The 21689-nt window shown below is 42.9% G+C and overlaps 2 protein-coding genes across 7 annotated transcripts in view; one reads left to right on the plus strand and one right to left on the minus strand.

The window, feature by feature from the left end:
* The window catches only part of LOC309373766 (enoyl-CoA delta isomerase 2-like), a gene marked incomplete at its 3' end in the record, with an annotated part of 36173 nt that overhangs the window by 9421 nt on the left and 5063 nt on the right, over positions 1-21689 (plus strand). For 3 of the 6 annotated variants that reach the window (XM_081918276.1, XM_081918274.1, XM_081918272.1), the window contains exons 2-8: positions 9097-9259; positions 11942-12040; positions 13269-13451; positions 14984-15053; positions 17038-17140; positions 19020-19140; positions 21152-21241. In XM_081918276.1, the coding sequence (XP_081774402.1) occupies positions 9152-9259; positions 11942-12040; positions 13269-13451; positions 14984-15053; positions 17038-17140; positions 19020-19140; positions 21152-21241 (774 nt within the window). In that variant the 5' untranslated portion in view covers positions 9097-9151. Of the gene's footprint in view, positions 1-9093; positions 9260-11941; positions 12041-13268; positions 13452-14983; positions 15054-17037; positions 17141-19019; positions 19141-21151; positions 21242-21689 lie in introns of all 6 variants that reach the window. The other 3 variants (XM_081918275.1, XM_081918273.1, XM_081918271.1) reach the window with 1 other exon arrangement.
* The window catches only part of LOC309373796 (testis expressed protein 56-like), a gene marked incomplete at its 3' end in the record, with an annotated part of 31176 nt that continues 13382 nt past the window's right edge, over positions 3896-21689 (minus strand). Inside the window, exon 4 of the mRNA XM_081918333.1 lies at positions 3896-4136. Within this exon, the coding sequence (XP_081774459.1) occupies positions 3953-4136 (184 nt within the window). The remainder of the gene's footprint in view (positions 4137-21689) is intronic.

A 21689-nucleotide genomic window follows, 5' to 3' on the forward strand; every position in this document is an offset into this window, starting at 1 on the left:
TGCCCTCCCTGACTGAGCTAATTGGAAGGTTCTGCTGTAGGGACCGTAGTAGCCGTGTTGCACTGAACTGCTTGAAGGTTGAACTAATGAGTTTAGTGCTCATTTAGAATGTGGCACATGCAATCCATCTAGGAGGAACAACGTTTCCAGTGCTAAATGTAGCACTAAGAGCTCAGTGTGAATACAGATAAAGTGGCATGCAACATCTTTTGCAAAGTGAAGGAATGCTTTAAGAACGATTTTTTTTGCAAAGAAGATGTACTGCATGATTCATGAGCTCTCTACTGCTGGGTTTTGGGTGGTCATTTATTCCATGGGAGAATATTCAGGACTGTAGACTACTACCCAGATCCTAAATGTTTGTAGTAGTCACGTCTCCTTAGAATTCCACTTTAGGGTAATTTCATAGTTACTTCATACTTTTGTGCAACAATTAAAAAGTTCTGTCTTTTGAACATCATTGGTGATGCTGCAAGGATTAGGATCTGCCCATAAGACCGCATACAGGTTCATAGTCGAATTTTGAGAGCAGCAAGATGCAAAAGTTATGTAGAAGAGGGAATTTCAGCAGGTGTAACTTGCGTGACAGGGGCACCTGGCCACCCTAGTGACAATGCGCTCAGTTTCTTTGAGGTGCTCATGCGACAGAGAATTGTTGTTGTTTAGTTGTGTCCGACTCTTTGTGACCCCATGGACCAGAGCACACCAGGCACTCCTGTCTTCCACTGCCTCCCGCAGTTTGGTCAAACTCAAAGCTAAAGTGGTGCTTCAGGTTAAGAACAGTTTCAGGTTAAGAACGGACCTCCAGAACGAATTAAGTTCTTAACCCGAGGTACCACTGTAGAGGTGATTGCATCAGGTAAAGATTTCATTAGCCTTGCACGGCAAGCTAAACCTGCTGAAAGTCCTTCTTTAGTACAAAGATGAAGGAGCTCTGCAGAAGATTGACATACACTTGTAAGTAAGCTAAATTCAGTCCCCAGTGCCCAAACTGCAATCAGGGTTTAAGATTAATGATTTAAAAGGCAGGAGGTCCAATTGAGTTCAGTACAGGTCTGCTTGTTCTCCCTGTCCCTTTCTAGGATCTGATGGACAGCTGTGCTGCTTCTGTTTTGCCTCTTCCTCTCTCAGTTGGTTGGTCTGTGCGTGTCTCATAGTCTGTCCTTTTGAGTCCTCTTCCCTTTTTATCTCCTGGAGCCACTGTCAACAATTTGTGACTACGTACACAGAGAAATCTGCATTAAATGCTGGCAATTTTTCATGAAAATTGTTATTTAATTCCGAATTAGTGGGCTTAATTTATGATTGGAAAAATGAGAATGAGAGACTTAATTGGCAGATAACTCCATCCTTACACTCAGGTAACTGAATAGCAGGGATGGGCCTTCCAAATGTTGTTAGACTACAGCATCCATCATGGTGGTTTTTTAAAGTGGCATATAATAGTTCCCAAATAAAATAAAAAACCATTGGCAATGCTGCCTGGGGCTGATGGGTTTTAAAGTCCGACAACATCTAGAGGGTCCCAGGTCCCCCCCCCCCCGGTGAGTAGAATTGCAGTCTTAGTTAGATCTAACAACTTAAGTGGGCATTTAGATGTATTTGAGAAACAAGGTAAAGGATGTTACCATTTTCTGCCATGACCCTGAAATGACAATTTTAAGTTTCTAGCTGTATGGAAGTTACAAACCTAAAGATGTGAAGGAAAATGTAGAATATGTAATCGGCATAGGTTGTGATGATTTTTAGATGTGAAAATGTACAAGAATGCCTTCTGAGCTGCTGTGTGGACATCCTGTTCCTTGGGTTCTACACGATTTTTTTTAAAAAAATTGCCTTATCTGTAAGATTGGGGAACTCAAAGCACCTTGCAATTTGAAAACCCTTCCTTGCTTTTGGAATGGGACAGAAGAAAGTACGTGTAAATTTCCACCCACCCCCATCCTGGGTTAATGGAGAGTGCAGAAGAAACCTGCTTTTAGAATGGATTTGAGAACGAACATGCTCTTGATTGTAAAAAAAAACTTTTATTAAAAAACAAACCCCTACTGCGAATCAATGGTTTTGAGTGCCTTTCAGGGACTTTGGATCTATTCTATAAACAGGGAGCTGTATAGTCTTCAAGTAAATAACTCACAAATGGTTCTATTGAACTGAGTTAGCCTGCGTCGGGTCTTGTGACTTGAAGACTGGAGTTTTACGAGAGCTCATTTTGAAGACGGTAGCAGTGGGTGATCCGAGAATACAATTGCTAGGGGGGAAACTAATGGACCATGTAGTGTTATACTAGAACTAGCAGGTAAATGGGGTCTTTACTGCTTCATTTGTTAGAGCTGAAAGAGTTTCCTTAGGATTAGATTTGTTGGGGGAATTGAGCCGTTTGTTTTCAATGGGAATCCAAAATTGCTCTTTCAAGAGCACTAAGCATCTGTTTTGTCAATATTTGGGGCCGTAAGAGTGAAGCTTGTGTACCTCACTTGAAAATGCAGGGTTCACAACCACCATTTACTCTTACGCCATGTAGTTTCTATGCTAATGATTTTCAAACTTGCTGTCCTCAGGGAGCCCTTTGCACGAGAACATTTCTGCCTCAGAACTTTTTTGTCTCTGTAGGTGATTCTGGGGATAGTCACAGAATGCACACAAAAGCTACATTCAAGAGCTATTTAACTCCATTTTAGTTAACAGTGGCTGTGGCTGGAGGGTTCTTTGTCCGGTGCCTAGCACACTTTGCAGTGAGGGTTGTCAGTCAGCCGCTATCTTACTGAGTCAGAACAATAAAACCACGTCTTGTCAGGTAACCAATACTTGGGATCTGAAAAACCAGGAAACTTCCACGTTCTGTCCTGGCTCCACCCCCAGATTGCCAAGTTCTTTACAAACTCATCCTGTCCTGGTAGTGGCTCCTGTACCCTGCAAAGAGACCGTATTTAAAAAAAATAAGAAGCTGGCAAATTAATGTGTAATTTTCAAGCCTGTGTGGTGAAGTGCCTAGAATGCCAGGCATCAGAGACCTCAGTTCAAATGCCCAATGGGCATGAAATTCACTGAGTGACCTTGGGCCAGTCATCAACAGTCAGCCTAATCCTAGAATCCTAGAATTGTAGAATTGGAAGGGACCTGAGGGTCATTTAGTCCAGTCCCCTGCAATGCAGGAATCTTGGCTAAAACATCCATGACAGATGGCCATCTGCTGCTTAAAACCCTCTGGAGAGGCCACCACCTCTTGAGACTGTTGAACAGTTCTTACTGTCTACCTCACAAGGTTGTTGCTAAGATAATATTGAGAGTGGGAGAACCATATATTCTGCATTGAGCTCATTAGGAGGAAAGTTGGGATGTTGTTGTTGTTGTTGTTTAGTCGTGTCCGACTCTTCGTGACCCCATGGACCAGAGCACACCAGGCACTCCTGTCTTCCACTGCCTCCGTTTGGTCAAATTCATGTTGTTAGCTTCGAGAACACTACCCAACCATCTCGTCCTCTGCCGTCCCCTTCTCCTTGTGCCCTCAATTTTCCCCAACATCAGGGTCTTTCCCAGGGAGTCTTCTCTTCTCATGAGGTGGCCAAAGTATTGGAGCCTCAGCTTCACAATCTGTCCTTCCAGTGAGCACTCAGGGCTGATTTCCTTAAGAATGGAGAGGTTTGATCTTCTTGCAGTCCATGGGACTCAAGAATCTCCTCCAGCACCATAATTCAAAAGCATCAATTCTTTGGCGATCAGCCTTCTTTATGGTCCAGCTCTCACAAAGTTGGGATACAAATGTAATAAAGAAGTAACTTCAACGATTTCAGAAGTTTAAAAAAGAACCTGAATCTGAAATGCCTTTCCTTGTTTTAATTTACCAGTTGGCTTCAGCTAGGGGTGATTAAAGGTTTATGCTTTCTCATTCTTACTCTCACTAAATACTAATTATTCCTCAGACTCTTTGTAGTCATTGCATCCTCTTAAATTAAAATAGTTTAGACAGATGTAGTGGACGAGAAAGGTAATTAGAAGAGGATGTGGGGAGGGGAGATGGCGTCCAAGGTTCTGGAAGCAAATATAAGAAATCTTGTACTTTGCCTTTTTTCCTCTGAGGGCAGGACTGCTGCTGAAGAGAAGGTGCGTGCCAGAACTCGTTATTTCTATGCTTCCTAATTGCAGAGAGAGAAATAGCCAAAACAAGATGACAGTATACCAACTAATTGATTATTAAAGTATTATCTTTTTAATATAAAAGCCTTCCCTAACAAAAGCTTGACACTGTGGAACTCAGGCCTGTGGAAAGATCATTAAAAGGATAAAAGAGAATCTGCTTTTCTGCTTCAGAATATATTGACAAGATTGTCTAGCGGGCATGCTATTCATTTGATAGGATTATACGTAATAGGATTATGAACCATGAGATCTAGCTGTGAATTTATCCTGGAAAAAGAAGAACAAGAAGTGTTTCCCTTCCTGAAAAAGATGATCTGCTGAACTTATGCAGCCAAATACACCAAGGAAATGGTCACACAAACCTTTCACTTGTTTATTTTTCGTTCACACTCCTACATAGGTTTGCATTCATGAACAGCAGCTTCAAAAGAAGTGGGAAACAGTAACTGTTGCTTGAAATATTGATCATGTACTATGAAATGAGATGCAGAGATGGATATTTCCTGTCTTTATAAGGCAACAAGTACATTGCAATGCAACGCCCACTTTTGTCTCGTAAGGATTTCCTGCAAGATGAAGAAGTGTTGTTGGTTGGCATCCGGCTGCCTCGGGAGACAATGGAAGAATGCACTTTTGGGGAAGAAAGATATGCACCATATATTTCGCTCCATAAGACACACCTAGTTTTTAGAGGAGGAAAACCAGAAAAAAACAATTCTGAACGAAACAGTGATTGTATGATTTTTGTAGTTCATGCTATGGCCACAGACATGTGATTTGATGATGAGTTTGGGGCAGCCCAATGCAAAAGTCCTGAGAATCCATGTGGATCCGTGCTTTGTAACCACGTTTTTGCACTATTGCAGCCCCACGAAACAGTGGATGTGTGATTTTTTGGTGCAGGCTGTAGCCATGGACATGCTATGTGATCTGATGATGAATTTGGGGTGACCTAATGTAAAAATCCTGAGGATCCATGGGCTTTTACCTCCTCCCTCCCAGGCAGCCTCCTTTATCGCTAGCCTCCCTTATCTTCCTCCTGATCCCTTACCGACCAGCTGTTTCTTTTAAACACCCCCTTCCCTCTTGTTTGCCTTAGTGTCTTTTCCTTAGGTGGAGCAGTTTTTTGCTCCTCCTTTTCTTTTAATTTTTCTCCTCATTGCTTTAGTCTTCCTGTCTCCTCTCCTTGCAAATTTGCTGTCTTTACCTCCCCCCTCCCAGGCAGCCTCCTTTATTGCTAGCGTCCCTTATCTCGTTCCCGAAAGGCAAACGATCAGCGCCTTTGTTTCAACACCCACTTCCCTCTTTCAAAAAAAAAGAAAGAAAAAAGCATGATCTACTTTTTTGCCCCAGGGCAATTCAGCTCCAGGGCCCATGCATTTGCTCCATAAGACGCACATACAGTTCCCCTTACTTTTTAGGAAGAAAAAAGTGTGTCTTTAGGAGCGAAAAATACGGTACATGCCTTGTATCTCCCCCACTTGGACCAGCTGCCTAGCTGATACTTTGGGGTGGCGCACAGGAAGTTGTAACCTGAACTCACTATCCCTGTTGGAACAGCTTTGAGAAGGTTCTGTGAAGGGGCCTATGGACCTTTTTGCTCTCCCTGCATGAACTTAGATCATCTCCTTCCAGGAGCAGAGGACATCTCTTCACACTGCTCCACTGGATCAAGTTCCAGCCACCTGCTGGAGTGAGACTGTGGGTAAAGGGAGCATAGCTGGCTGCATCCTGTTTTGTTCATTGCACATACCATCATACCATGTTAGTCTTCTAGATTTTGTAGCATTGCTTTCCAGAGCCAGTGTGGTGTAGTGGTTAAGAGAGGTAGACTCGTAATCTGGGGAACCGGGTTCGCGTCTCCACTCCACCACATGCAGCTGCTGGGTGACCTTGGGCTAGTCACACTTCTCTGAAGTCTCTCAGCCCCACTCACCTCACAGAGCGTTTGTTGTGGGGGAGGAAGGGAAAGGAGAATGTTAGCCGCTTTGAGACTCCTTCGGGTAGTGATAAAGCGGGATATCAAATCCAAACTACTACTACTACTACTACTACTACTCTTCTTCTTCTTCTTCTTCTTCTTCTTCTTCTTCTTCTTCTTCTTCTTCTTCTTCTTCTTCTTCTTCCTGATTGGATCACTTCCAGCTAGCATTACCCAATAATTTTTCCGCTGTAAGCTCTGTGCAGAATTGTGATTGATTTTTCCACACTTTGTGGGCAGCGGGTAATAGTGATTTGTTTACGTTTATATCCCATGATGTTCTGTCTACATTGGTGGGCATATCATAGCTGTGTAGGTGGGAAAGGGGTATCATTTTAAAATAAGGTTTTATTATAAGCTATTGTAAGTTTAAGTTAAGTCTGATGCAACTGGATTTCTTATGGACAGTGCCCATCCTGAATGTGTTGGATTTGTGACCATTACAGTGGTACCTCGGGTTAAGTACTTAATTCGTTCCGGCAGCCCTGTATAGCGAAGTTTTTTTAATGTTTATATAGATGGAGAAGGAGAAGAACTACAGTGGTACCTCGGGTTAAGTACTTAATTCGTTCCAGAGGTCCGTACTTAACCTGAAACTATTCTTAACCTGAAGCACCACTTTAGCTAATGGGGCCTCCTGCTGCTGCTGCACTGCCAGAGCACGATTTCTGTTCTCATCCTGAAGCAAAGTTCTTAACCTGAAGCACTCTTTCTGGGTTAGCGGAGTCTGTAACCTGAAGCGTATGTAACCCGAGGTACCACTGTATGCTCATTTGCCTTCAGTAAAGCTCTGCTGGATGAAATATTAATTGCCTCTGGTCTATTTTTTGGGAATCCTGCAGCGTGTTTTAAGGTTTTACTCTGCTAACTATACACTGGAGTTCTCCTCTGGTTCAATATTGAGTAGACTTCCATGACATGTCCCACCATACACCCCATTCAAGCCACCTCTTGCAAAAACTGTTGTATGATTCAGTGTGGGAAGCTTGGAAAGTTTGTTACTCGCTAGACAGTGGTGTCCAAAAATTTTTCAAAGAGGACCAGATTTGATGAAGTGAAGGGCCATGAGGGCCGAACCAAAGTTGATGACCTTTTTTAAGGATTGAAGTTTTTGACATTTTTTTACCCCAAAGTTTTTTCAGCTTTTTTTAGGATTGAGGTTGTTCAGCTTTTTTTAGGATTTAAGTTCGTGAGGTTTTTTAAGGATTTGACCCCAGGAAATAAACTGCCACAGGGGCCGGATTAAACCGACCGGCGGGCCGGATTAGGCCCCCAAAATGAACTTTGGACATTCCTGCGCTAGACCATGCTCGACTATCATGTGAAAAGCTTTTGGAAAGTCCCCTTTAACCTGCTCAACATTGTCCTTTGTGACTTGGCACAGTTGCTTAAGAGAACAGCCAGCTTTGCTGCAGAGCATAGGCTGCAATCTTAAAACACATTTACCAGGGAGTAAGCCTCGTTGAAAATTGAGTGAACTGTGCATAGGTTTGCCTTTGTAGTGCTTTTTTTTTTAATGACACCCTAGCTGTATAGGATCTTAGGCTATGTCAATGGTAAATTCTGTAAGCAGGGACTCGCTATCATGCACATAATTACACTCTCTTGCAATTTCCCAGCAGTTTCCCCAGCTAAGCAATCACTCCTGCTGTGCAGGTTTTTTTTTGAAAGCTCTTTGTATTGGATTAAGGCCTTTAGTAGCCTTTTAGAAAATTGCTTTGATTCTGCCTGGCATCATGGAAGGTCAGTAGTCTCTTGATAAGACTATATCCCCCTTGGGGAATGGGGATAGCGGGTTTTGTGTGTGTTAAATGTTCTCTTCAGGGAGGGGTCACCATCCTGCTGTTAGGTCCCTGGTAGAAGTGCCTTCTAAAAACCAAGGATGTCTTTATTTATTAATTAGGGATTAACTGCCAAATAGAAGCTTGTTGTGTTATATGGAGATAAACCGAATTATTTTAAAGCCATTACTAGAGTGCCTAATGAGGTAAATAAGGCTAACTGCCCAGAATTATAATGAAGTGGCCTGAGAGCCAGGATAATAAAGAACACGTGTCTGTGATATAGTTGAAAAGGGGAATGCTTTTAATCTTGCCAAGAATACAATTTTTAGAACGTGGGGTTGTTGTTTTTTTACGGTTTCACTTGCTACTAATCGATGCACTTCTATAGTTCTGACATTCTCCATGCATTCATTTTGGGAAAATTTTGATGGGACAGAGATTCTTTGCGTTCTTGCTGTAGTATTTAGAAGGCCGAATGTTGAATGGAAATACTTAAAGCAATGGTGTCTCCCCTGCTTCCCTCACCCGATTCAGTCAGTGTTTTAATACAAATTACGAGCAAATACACCATTGCAACTTGGTGACGAGACAGGGCTCAGCGCAGACGCAACCTTGGCACATGAGTCAAGGATTGGGAACCCCTAGAGCTCTAGATGATGTCAGATTCCAACTCCCATCAACCCCAACCAGTGTGGACCAGTGGTCATGGATAGTGGGAATTCTAGGGGGCCACAGATTCCTCATGTGTGAAACGTGAGTGGGGCAGCTTAGGAGGGAGAGGAACCCTTGTCTTCTCTCTTGTTTTCATTCACTGGCCTGAAAGCAAAGCAGAAACTCCAGCTGGACTGCTTATTTTTTGGAGGGGTCTGTATGGAATTCCTACCGGAACGACATCCCTTTCATATACGTTTTGCTCCTTTTTGCTAGTGTCCCAACAAAATCCATGAGTTAATGTTTACACAGAAGATTGGCTTATGTACCGGTAATCTTGTCCAAAGGTTAATTGGACAGCAGGTTTCACCATAATTTTCCATGCAGCTTTTTTGTACTTATTAACTGGTCTTGTATTTGAAGGCTTTTGAACACTTGACGAGTAAGTAACTTAAGTGTTGATTTTACGATCCACTGAAGATTTGAATGCAAGAACTGAATTGATTTTATTTCCTTTCTCTCTCCCTCCACCCCCAGCAGTCCAGTGTATGGCCTTCATTTCCCTGCACTACAATTACACACTACTAAATCTACCATGAAGTTCAGCCAGGAAGACTTTGAAAAGGCCAGAGAGCAGCTGAAGCTTTTGAAGACGGATCCTGGCAACCAAGTCAAACTGAATATTTATGCATTGTTTAAACAGGTAGCTCTGTCCATTTTCAGTCTGTAAAATGAAAATAGCTGCATTGGAGAAATGATTATTGGAACAGTTTGGCTAAGCCAGTCTGCAGTTTCAACTAAAGGGTTGCTTAAAAATGCACAGTCCATTGCACAAAGTGTGCTTTTCTTTTAAAAACTACTAGTTTATCAAGCTGAAGCAAGCTTTTCCTAGTTGCTCGCTTGAGTTTTTCTTAAACCTCGTTTCCACCTCTGGACTCTACAAGCATATGTAACAAGAGAACTCATTCATTTGGTGCTGCTTCCTCGCACAGGAAAAGTCCCACAGATGTTGGAAATGATAGTATATTAATGTGTTAGTTGTATATATTTAGTTATGGGGGAGGAGTCTCTGGAATTCTCATTATAACCCCTGTTAACATCTTTGGATCTGGTCACCTCATGTTATGAGGCAGAGTAATTCAACAGCCAGGGAGAGAGGCCTTTTCTTGTACTTTCCCTATGAACCCCCTATGGAAGTCACAACTATATCCATTTTGGCCTTCCAAAGGACTGTGAGACCTGCATATATTTCAGTTGACTTTTAAGAGGCTTTGATGAGGCTGCTCTCCGAACTGTATGAAAGAGCAGAGAAATCTTATTGCAGTAGTGGGTGTATCAAGTGGAATTAAGACTCCAGAAATTTGTTGCGTGCCTTTTGTTGATTTCATCAGAATGTTTAGTATAGACATCTTCAGGGTGGATTGGATTTAAATCACCAGTCAGTAAGACTCATTCTTGCTGGTATAATCTTAAAATTTAAAACCAGATGAAGGTTTCATTTTTCGAATATTATTATTTTGGAATAATAAATTTTCAGAGTAGTTTTTGCAGTTATATCAATAATTACTGATTTGGTTATACTATTAGAAATACATAGACAGATAATAATGAAATTATTGTGAAGTTTAATCAGTTAGCTGTTTATATTTGGACAGCTTTTCTGCTGTGCTTTATTGGAAGGAAAAAATAATCATTAGTAACAATTTAAACAATTTGTTTAACTAAAACAATAACATTATAGCACATGTATCCAGGTTTGTTACCTAATGTGGTTAAACTTTTTTTTTAAAAAAAAAAAACTTAGACTGAGTTTTAGCACACATGAAAAACTTAAAACAAATCCTTATTTCCTGATGAATAGCCTTTGGACTATAATGTAACTTAAATAGAAAACTAACCTTAAGAAACATTTTTCCTCCAAAAGCATTTTATTTTAAAAATCCAGTGTAAGTCAAAAAAATCCGTTTAAATTTTTAAAAATCTGATTTTTTAAATAAAAATAATAATTGATTTTTATCCAGTCTGGATGTCTTAAAATGCAGACTGCTTTTCATAATAATTTTGAAACATACTTGCTATTAAAGTATTGATTAGAACAGGGGTCTGCAACCTTTAAGACAAAAAGAGCCACTTGGACCCGTTTCCGAAGGAAAAAAAAACTGGGAGCCGCAAAACTCGTCATTATAAAAATAACTTTTTTGGCATTTTTTTATTATTTCTTTGTTCGACCCCTCAGAATTACTCCTCATAGAAATAAACGTTAAATTAACCTTTTTGTGTGTGTGTGTTCTTCACTCCCCTTCAAAACAGTGACCAGCGTACATGCCCCCTTTCAATGCAGTGACCAGCGTACATGCCCCTTACAATGTAGCGGGCAGGGGGGAAGGTGACGTTGGGACGGTGCGTGACTAATGCACGCACCCCCCATGCAACGTCACAGCCAGTACAGCGCCCACCACAGTGGGGAGGGTCGGGGCGCACAATGCACCTCCTCCCCTCGCTAGTATCCGCCCCGGAGCCGCAGCAAAGGTGTAAAAGAGCCACATGCGGCTCCGGAGCCGCGGGTTGCAGACCCCTGGATTAGAAGAATGTATAACGACCACATTTGCGTGTAGCACTAAACTATAGTGTGGTACTGTGTGGGCCTGTCCGAGCCCAAATGAAGCATCGAGTTCACATGCCCTCTCCCTTCTGTTTCTCCTGTGTGGCCAAGAGAAGGACATCGGGAGAGCTCAGTTTCACTTAAAAATAATCCCTTGCTTAACGTTAGATTCAAACCAGGGAGCAACAAACTCTGGTAAGTTTCATAACAAGCCAGCTTCAAACCATGGGTTATGAAGCTGGTCTGTGAAACATATCAAAAATTGTTTTGAACCAGAATTGGTTGGTATGCAACAGTAAGATGAGATTTATTAAAAATACAGTCATACCTTGGGTTGAAGTTCCTTCAGGTTGAGCGCTTCCGGGTTGCGCTCCGCAGCGACACGGAAGTAACGGAACGCGTTACTTCCTGGTTTTGCCGCTCGCACATGTGCAGATGGTCAAAATGACGTCACGTGGAAGCAGCGAATTGCGATCCGCAGATGCGCAGTCGTGGGTTGCGTCCGCTTCAGGATGCGAACGGGGCTCCGGAATGGATCCTGTTCGCATCCTGAGGTACCACTGTAAAATGAAACTGCTGGAATCATTGGCCTGGCTTCATGGGAGTAAGGGAGCACATCAGTCCAACATTTTGCTTGTGATCAGTCAGGCTAGTCTGCTATGATTTAGCATTATGAGTGAGCCAACCCATTGAATCCATGTGGGTGTTTCTATTCTTTTTCATTGGCTAATCAGCATAAACTTACTTGAATGCTTAGATTTTCTTTCTTTCCTATTCACATAGGCTACTGAGGGCCCCTGCAAAGCTCCCAAACCAGGGATGCTAGACTTTGTCAAAAAGGCCAAATGGGATGCATGGCAATCACTTGGCAATTTGCCACAGGTGAGTAATATGCTACAAAGGGCAAATTTATTTTATTCGGCCTTTGTTTTATTTGTAAACCATCTTTCAAAAATAAAAGTTCTTCCCAGGGCAGTTCACATAATATATATCAATTAGGGTCATGCACTGTCCACCCACCTCCCCCACTACAGTGAACATCCCGGGCAGAATCAGTTTTGCGTGGGGCTAATGTTTTATTAGGGATTTTCGTGGGAGAAGAATGAAATCCTGTGTCTCCTTCCTACCTCCCTCTCATCTGAAAGCAGGAGGGTTCAATCCTGTGGGGTGCTGCTTCTTGACTGCACCTTCCCTGTGGAGAGCATGCTGGTGAAGCCTCTCCAGGCTTCCAAGGTACCCGCCTAAAGGCGACTGAACGGCACCTTGTTTTAGAGGGGGAGAACAAGAAAAAAAATTCTCCCCCTCTCTGCGCAGCGCCTCCTGCCGCTTCGCTGAAGGGGCGCTGGGCAGAGAGGGGGAGATTTTTTTTTCTCTTGTTCTCCCCCTCTAAAACAAGGTGCGTCCTATAGAGCGAAAAATCCGGTAATTATTATTTGGTGATGTTTTGAGAGTTAATTTTATTGTGTGCTATTATGTTCTAATAGATTTTTGAATGTTTAACTTGATATAAGTTGTTATATTTTAAAGTTATGTTTTATTATGACTTTCTGTATTACAGTGGTGCCCCGCAAGACGAATGCCTCGCAAGACGAAAAACCCGCTAGACGAAAGGGTTTTCCGTTTTTCAAGGCGCTTCGCAAGACGAATTTCCCTATGGGCTTGCTTCGCAAGACGAAAACGTCTTGCGAGTCTTGCAATTTTTTTCGCTTTCTTCCCCCTTTTTCTAAGCCGCTAATAGCCGCTAAGCCGCTAATAGCGCTAAACCGCTAAGCCGCTAATAGGGTTGCTTCGCAAGACGAAAAAACCGCTAGATGAAGAGACTTGAGGAACGGATTCTTTTCGTCTTGCAAGGCACCACTGTATTATAAGGTGCTTGTTCCTCATTGTATATTTTGTTGCTTGTAGACTGCCTTGTGTTTAGCAATAAAGAAAGGCGGTACAAAAATTAAAAGTGAAATGAAACTAAGTATCTCATTAAAAAAAATACTTTGAAGCTAGAATCCTTTACCTTGATGCTATTTGCACTGTATTCACGATTTTGTATCTGGACCTTAGCTATATGTAATCCGTCACCTGTTTTATTATACTTGGAGTGGGCTTCTCGTTCCAGGACAGCGCAAGACAGAAATACATTGAACTTGTATCCAGTTTGGTGGCTGCAGAATCTTCTCAGGTTGAAGCGACTCCTCCTGGCAGCAAGGCTGCCTATGAAACACTAGAGGTTTCTACTAAAGACAACATCACAAAGATTGTGTTAAACCGCCCCAAGGTGAAAAATGCTATCAGTAAAAAGGTAAGCTGGTTCATCGCACAGGTCACAAATCATTGGCTAACAAAGAAAGTGAGATGGAAATTTAAAAAAAGAGAAAGATGCAGCAGAACTTTTAATAACTGAAAAGTAGAGGACAGATTACCTTCCCTTGTACTACCTGCTGCGCTATCAATTTTATGTTTTCTTCCCTCCATGTTTTGCTCTCACTTTTTTCTTTCTGGGTGCTCTCTGTAATCTTTCTCATATATATATATATATAAACATAATTATTACTTTATACTTAGAACATGTTAAAGTAGTATATAAGAATTTAAAACCTCAGAATACAATGAAACAACGTACAAATTGACTTTTGCAGTTTGTATACGTTAATAATGTGCAATCCTCTTGAGAAGGCTTCTCTAAAATAAAGGGTCTTCAGTAAGCCTCGAAATTAATGTCCATGGGAAGAGCAGTAGCTGGAATATGGGAGGTAGGGATGGGGGAGAAATTCATTTTTGGCACATTAGAGGCAAACCTGCCTAATTTCTAAAATGATACAAGAACGGAAACACAGCCATCCTCTAAATTTTGCAATGTAGTTCACCCACCAAGTAATGTGGACAAAAATTAGGGTATACTAGGGTAAAATAAATGGAACGCGGGTGGTGCTGTGGGTTAAACCACAGAGCCTAGGATTTGCCGATCAGAAGCTCGGTGGTTCGAATCCTCACGACGGAGTGAGCTCCCGTTGCTCGGTCCCTGCTCCTGCCAACCTAGCAGTTCAAAAGCACGTCAGAGTGCAAGTAGATTAACAGGTACCGCTCCGGTGGGAAGGTAAACGGCATTTCCGTACTGTGCTCTGGTTCGCCAGAAGCGGCTTAGTCATGCTGGCCACATGACCCAGAAACTGTACGCCGGCTCCCTCAGCCAATAAAGCGGGATGAGCGCTGCAACCCCAGAGTCGGCCACAACTGGACCTAATGGTCAGGGGTCCCTTTACCTTTACCTTTAGGGTAAAATAAACTGTGTGTTTGCTCACCTCTATGCAAATCACTGGCTGATGGTGGTAGGGAAATGCATTTAAAACATTTGGATGGCTTCTCTGCTCATCCACAAGCTCACATCTCTTGGTCCTTCCTTCCATATAAGCAAAATGTTAAGCATGTATATATTTGCAGGATTAAAACAAAAAAGAGCACAATCCAGTGGGCTGCCTGCTTAGGGGCTTCCCATTCTTATTAGTTATAAATACTCTGCATGCCCAGGGCAATTCTTTTTGCAAGAGGAGAGAAAAAAAAGGAGTTCCTGTATTGTCCAGGCTCTGGATTAAGCCGAGACTATGCAGATGTAGTAGAATCTTAGGCAGCCTTCCCAAACCCGGTGCTCCACCCAAATGTTTTTAACTGCAATTTCCATCCCTGACCATTGGGCATGCTTGCTGGAGCTGATGGGAGCTGGAGCCTAAATCATCTTGAGAAAGGCTGGTCTTAGATCCAGCTAGCTACCCCCAAATTTCTCAAACTTCCCGTAACATCAAATGGTACTTGTTCTTGCTTTCTCATTCTGTGCAGATGTACGATGAAATTGTTGAAGCACTTGAGGAAGCAGCAAAGGATGACTCTGTAATTACGGTTATCACAGGTACCACCCTTCGTTGTATTCTCTATCAAGTTTGTTTTTCTTTCAAAATCCCAGTATGCAAATAATAATAATAATAATAATAATAAACAATTTATTTACACCCCGCCCATCTGACTGGGTTTCCCCAGCCACTCTGGGCAGCTCCCAACACGATAAAACATCAAACATAAAAAAACTTCCCTAAACAGGGCTGCCTTCAGATTTCTTCTAAAAGTCAGCTAGCTGTTTATTTCCTTGACATCTGATAGGAGGGCGTTCCACAGGGCGGGCGCCACTACCGAGAAGGCCCTCTGCCTGGTCCTTTTCCTTGTGCGCTGTGCCTACAGAGAACAACAAGGAACTGGTACAAATCTGAAGGTGACAAAGTGTCCCAGAAGGAATGAGACGAAGCAGTGAATCCCCAGTAGCAGGAAGGACAAGCAAGTGGTGCAGGTCCCCTTGCCCAACTCATCCAAATGTATATGGCAAAACACACACACGCCAGTTTCTATCCTCCAAATCGTGTCTTCTCATGACCTTTCCAATGTATTAATGTCTGAGATGGGGGATATTGTTTTCATATGGCTTAACTGAAGTGTGTGTGCTCCCAGAGAGGAAATCCTGGTGAATTTTCTCCTCCCTGATGGCTATTGAGCTGGGTTGTGTTGAGCTAATGCGTGGTTTCGCTTCGTGTGTCCTTGGAACCCAGGCTCAAGATTAGCTCCTCCAGACAAATGCTGAGGTGCAGCCTGGATAGCTCAGTTGGTTAGAGCAACAGCAAGGTTGCAGGTTCAATGCCCGTTTGGGACAGCTGCATAGTCCTGTATTGCAGGGGTTTGGACTAGATGATCCTCAGGGTCCCTTCCAACTCTTCGAGTCTATGATTCTTTGAAACGATAGGGCTAAACTTGGTTGCAGATTGTGGTTAGTCTGGAGCGAGTTTGGGGCTCAGCGAGTCTCTGCAGCAAAACCGCCAAGGGGAAGCAAAGCAGCTGGGTTCTCCTCTCTAGTAGCCCACACATTTGATTTTTCTTTCTTCTGTACCTATATAAAACCACATTTGCTCTACAGATGATAGCGTTGTCAAGGAGGGAATCCTAAAAACACCCAGCTCTGATCCAGCAGAAGGGGAGTGAGGTGATTACCACCAATTTCCCCTTCCCCTTACAGGTCCCACTGTCCCCTCGCCTGCTCCCCAGAGCAATGTTTCTGAAGGCAGAGGAGGGGAATTGGTGAAAATGTGCTCTGCTCCATTTACCAGCAGAAGCCTCCAATAGATGGCAGCCCCATTATTTTCAGAGACCATATAATTAAGTAGAGTAAGGACGCGGGTGGCGCTGTGGGTTAAACCACAGAGCCTAGGACTTGCCAATCAGAAGGTCGCGGTTCGAATCGCCATGACGGGGTGAGCTCCTGTTGCTTGGTCCCTGCTCCTGCCAACCTAGCAGTTCAAAAGCACGTCAAAGTGCAAGTAGATAAATAGTTACCGCTCCGGCGGGAAGGTAAACGGCAATTCCGTGCGCTGCTCTGGTTTGCCAGAAGTGGCTTAGTCATGCTGGCCACATGACCTGGAAGCTGTACGCTGGCTCCCTCAGCCAAAAAAGCGAGATGAGCGCCGCAACCCCAGAGTCGGTCATGACTGGACCTAATGGTCAGGGGTCCCTTTTCCTTTACCTTTATAATCAAGTAGAAACACTGCAACTGGAAGGTTCTGAATTGGTTAAATACTTGTTAAGCTTTTGAGCCAGTTTGAAGTAACTGAGAGCTCAATTCAACCGAACATGGAATTTTAATGTTCTATTGACTTTCCTGGAGTAGTTGAACATGCGCTCACTATCTTCCATTTGAAATAAGAGAGGCATAAAAAAATCCTAAATGTTTTATTGTGCCCATAACAAGTTAAATATTTAAATTGAGAACGTCCATTCGTAAACATCGTCTGGCTATTTTCCATTTGTGTTTATTTCACACGCTCAGAAGTCCTGATGTGTGTGCTTGTTTACAGGTAATGGAGATTACTACTGTAGTGGAAATGACCTGAACAACTTTACTAACCTCCCAGCAAATGGATTAGAGGAGATGGCAAAGAATTCTGCAGAAATGCTCAAGTATGACTTGTTTTGCATTGTGTTGAAATGCATACCAGACGTGCAGAATGTGTGGTGGGAGAGGGACACCATATTTTAACACATTTTGAAAAAAGAGAAAACTGAAATGTGTAGCCTGGTCTTGTTTACTTAGAAGCAAGTCCCTCTTGAGTTCAGTGGGGTCGCCCCTAAGTAAGCGTGCAAAGGATTGCACCTTTTGATAAATTCTCGGCATTAGAGGCAGTGGCTTTTTTCACAGGAGCTCAACTGATGTGTGTATTTTGTGTGGAACAGAAATTGTGCAGCCCAAGAAAACGCAAGTTATGGGAGAGTTTGTATCTATTCCCTTTGTAAGTTAACAAGCGGAAGGGTTTTGTCTTACACATTATGAATAACAATGCAGTTGAGAAGGACCTGACACATCTATGTAAAAACATACCGACCCTGTATTACTTACCTATGATTATTTCCATATCCAATTTGAAAATTAATGCATGTATAATATATAAATTTAATAAAATACATAAATTTTAAGACTAGTTGGCAATTCCAAGTGGAACAACTAAATTAAACAAAGGATCCTATAGAATTCAGCTAATATCATAGATGGTGTTCTTGAATTTTGTTTCTATAGAGCATCCCAAATCTTGTATTTTGGGTGAAGCTGGTCACAGAGATTAGCACCATCACAAGTGACAGGGTATAGTGCTGGATCCTAAATTATGCCTTCTTTCTGTATTTGTAGGGGAGACTGAGCAAATGATGTTGAAGGCTTTTGTTACAACTAGTTGATGAGGGCCCATTTCGTTGCTGTGAATGGACAGAAGGATGCTTCCTCAATTAGTTTGCAGGGCTAGTACTGGCATACCTCTTGTTACATTTGGTTCAGGTTACGTTCTTTCAGGATACGTCCCGCGGCAACCCAGAAGTAATGAAACTGGTTACTTCCGGGTTTCGCCGCATGCGCAGATGCTCAAAATGACGTCACACGCATGTGCAGAAGCGGCAAATCGTGACCCGCAGACGCAGGTTGCATTCCGCTCAGGTTGCGAACGGGTCTCCGGAATGGATATGAAAGCTCTGTTTGCTGTCACTTGAGAGAAACACACCCATCCTGTACAGACCTTTAAAAGATCAGCCTGACTCTGGAAGGTTTTGACTTGGACTGCCAGCTAAAACCAAGCAGAACCCCCTACATCAAGAAGTATCTCTTATATGAAGTACTTCCTGTTTGCCCTGTTATCAGGGATTGACCCCAATATCTAGAAGCACCCTGAAAGCAATGTGAACCTCTGGCATTCATTAAAGCTGCAGTACAGGAGAATGCAAACCTCCCATTAAAATATTTAATCGCTCTGGTGCAGTCAGTTTTGAGTTCACAGATACCAGCTTTGCACTGACTGAGAGGGTACAATACTTCCCACTTCTCTATCTTTAAAAACCCCCCAAAACAAACCACCAGTAGCATCTTCATTATAGTGTGGAATCTTTCAAGTTCAAGAGACTGACATTATCTGCTTTCATTTATGTGCCACTTAACACACCACCTTTTCATGGTTTTACAGCCCAATGTGTCTGCTGTACTTTGAAATAATGATGTCAAACAAAGGAAAAAACCCTGAAGAAATTAACCCTCCTTTACCAGGGTCCTTTAGAGAGGGTCTGGAAAGTGGGTACATCATTATCATGATTCGCTGTGAGGGATCACAGCATGATGAAAATCAATCATTGGGAGGAGAAGTGGTTTTGCCTTTAGGCTGCAAGTAAAACACAAAATGGCTGAGATGTATCGTTGGGCAATAGCTGGCATGTGTGTTGTGATGTGGGGAAATTGCTGACACTGTGTGGAAGACTGTTCCACTATATACAGTCATTCTATTCTGTTCCTTTCTCTTTCCAGAAACTTTGTTGACCATTTCATTGATTTTCCTAAGCCATTAATCGCTGTGGTGAATGGGCCAGCTGTGGGTATTGCTGTAACTCTCCTTGGGTTGTTTGACATTGTGTATGCTACTGACAGGGTAAGTTTTCTGCATCAATGTCTGACCCCCCCTCCCCCACTCCCAATCTCATAGAAATTGAAGTTATTTAGAGTAAAAAATTCTTTATTCAGTTTGTGCACTGAGTTTCCTTCCAAGTGGAGACTTGAGACAGCTGACAGCATCATAAAATGTTTGACTCAGTATAAAAAAGGGAAATACAAAGAGACTTTCTGCCTTCACATCAGTAAAAAAAATGTGTTGGCTCAGCTTTCCTGCCTGTTGGTACGAGCTGTGACCATTTAGAAATACTGCCTGAAAGAGGCTTCCGGAACTTGCTGCCCTCCCTGAGTTCATCTGAACGTCAATAGCTAAGCTGGAATTTGGCAGAGAGAGCAAAGCTTCCCTGGTTCTCTTTGCCCTTATTTTCTCCTGGCATCTCAGTTTCAGATGCGATATGAGCTGCGGGTAGAAAATGTGGTGTGCAATGTTTTCCTACGTTGGTCCAATTAGAAATGCAGAATTATAGTGCTTCTGCACTGATATACTCTCTGTCTAGTTATCATTCTACGTGGGGTTACCTTTGAAGGTGACCTGGAAACTACGACTAATCCAGAATGTGGCAGCTGGACTGATGACTGGGAGTGGCCGCTGAGACCATATAACACCGGTCCTGAAAGACCTACATTGGCTCCCAGTGCGTTTCCGAGCACAATTCAAAGTGTGGGTGCTGATCTTGAAAGCCCTAAACGGTCTTGGCCCAAGTATACCTGAAGGAGCGTCTCCATCCCCAACATTCTGCCTAGACATTGAGGTCCAGCTCCAAGGGCCTTCTGGCGGTTCCCTCCCTGCAAGGTTACAGGGAGTCAGGCAGAGGGCCTTCTCGGTAGTGGCGCCCACTCTATGGAACACCCTCCCTTCAGATGTCAAGGAAATAAACAACTATCTGACTTTTAGAAGACATCTGAAGGCAGCCCTATTTAGGGAATTTTTTAATTTTTAATGTTTGATGTTTTGTTGTGTTTTTAATATTCTGTTGGGAGCTGCCCGGAGTGGCTGGGGAAACCCAGTCAGATGGGTAGGGTGTGTGTGTGTGTGTGTGTGTGTGTGTGTGTGTGTATGTGTGTGATGATGATGGCTCCCTCTCTCATTCCTTTCTCTGTTCCATTATGTTTGAGAGCATACAATGCTTTCTGTACAAGTAAGCTATCGGATTTATAAACATCAGTACTGTGGATGATTCAGGTCCAAAACATGTATTGTTGCTGTGTCATTTATACAAAGAACTGTGAACTTCAGTGTGTCAAGCACAAGTCCAAAGCCACTTGTGGTCTCATTCTGGATGACAGCTGTAATTGGGTCGCCGATCAGTCGTGTCTCAGAAGTCAAAGGAAGGCTCCATTGTTCCTTCTGCATAGCATGCAAACCATGGAAAGGTTGACTTTTGTAGCTAGGGCTGCACATATTATTATCTAACCACGTATAGCAACCCTCATGCAATTTAAAAGGGATGTTGACAAGCTGGAATGTGTGCAGAGGAGGGCAACCAAGATGACCAAGGGTCTGGAAGCCAGAGCGTGATGAGGGAGTTGAGTATGTTTAGCCTGGAAAATAGGAGGCTGAGACTCCTCTCATATGATAGCCATCATCAAATATCTCAAGGGCTGTCACATGGAAGAGGGAGCAAGCTTGCTTTCTCCTGCTCTGGAGGCTAGGACCTGAACCAATGGCTTCAAGTTACAAGAAAGGAGATTCCAACTAAACATCAACAAGAACTTTCTATAGTAAGAACTGTTTGACAGTGGAATGGACTCCCATAGGAGGTTGTGGACTCTCCTTCCTTGGAGATGTTTAAGCAGAGGGTGCATGGCCATCTGTCATGGATGCTTTACTTGAAATTCCTGCATTGCTGGGGGTTGGACTAGATGACCCTCGGGACCCCTCCCAACTCTGCAATTCTGTTATTCCAATTCAGGATTTAAAAGGACAGCTAGATATTGTATGCTATTTGAAAGTGACAGGATTCTAAAGCAAGAGTCTTTTTCCTTCACAGGCGACATTTCACACCCCCTTTAGCAAGCTGGGCCAGAGTCCGGAAGGATGTTCCTCATACACGTTTCCAAAAATTATGGGTGCATCCAAGGTAAGAGAGATACATTTTTGTTTTGAGATAAGTGCCTTTTGCGCTTCGCTCAGGTAGCCAATGAGCCCTATTCAAGGAGTTAAACAACTTGCGCGGGGGCTGAAAAGCCACACATGCTGTGGCCACCAGCCTCATCTCTGGGGCTGAGCACACTTGCGAGCCTCCTGCACCCCTTCCCACTGAACACACGAAGGTTAGGAATAGAGGTGACCGGAGGACAAGACCTGCCAAGGAAAACAAAGAACTTATTTATGTATGCTACAACAGCGGCAAGAGTCTTGATATCACAAGGATGGAAAAATGAGGAAACCCCGACAAAAGAACAGTGGCAAGAGAAATTGATGAACTACAGTGGTACCTCAGGTTAAGTACTTAATTCGTTCCGGAGGTCTGTACTTAACCTGAAACTGTTCTTAACCTGAAGCACTACTTTAGCTAATGGGGCCTC

The sequence above is a fragment of the Podarcis melisellensis genome, assembly GCF_964234715.1.
Source record: "Podarcis melisellensis genome assembly, chromosome: 7".
In the NCBI taxonomy this organism is placed as follows: Eukaryota; Metazoa; Chordata; class Lepidosauria; order Squamata; family Lacertidae; genus Podarcis; species Podarcis melisellensis.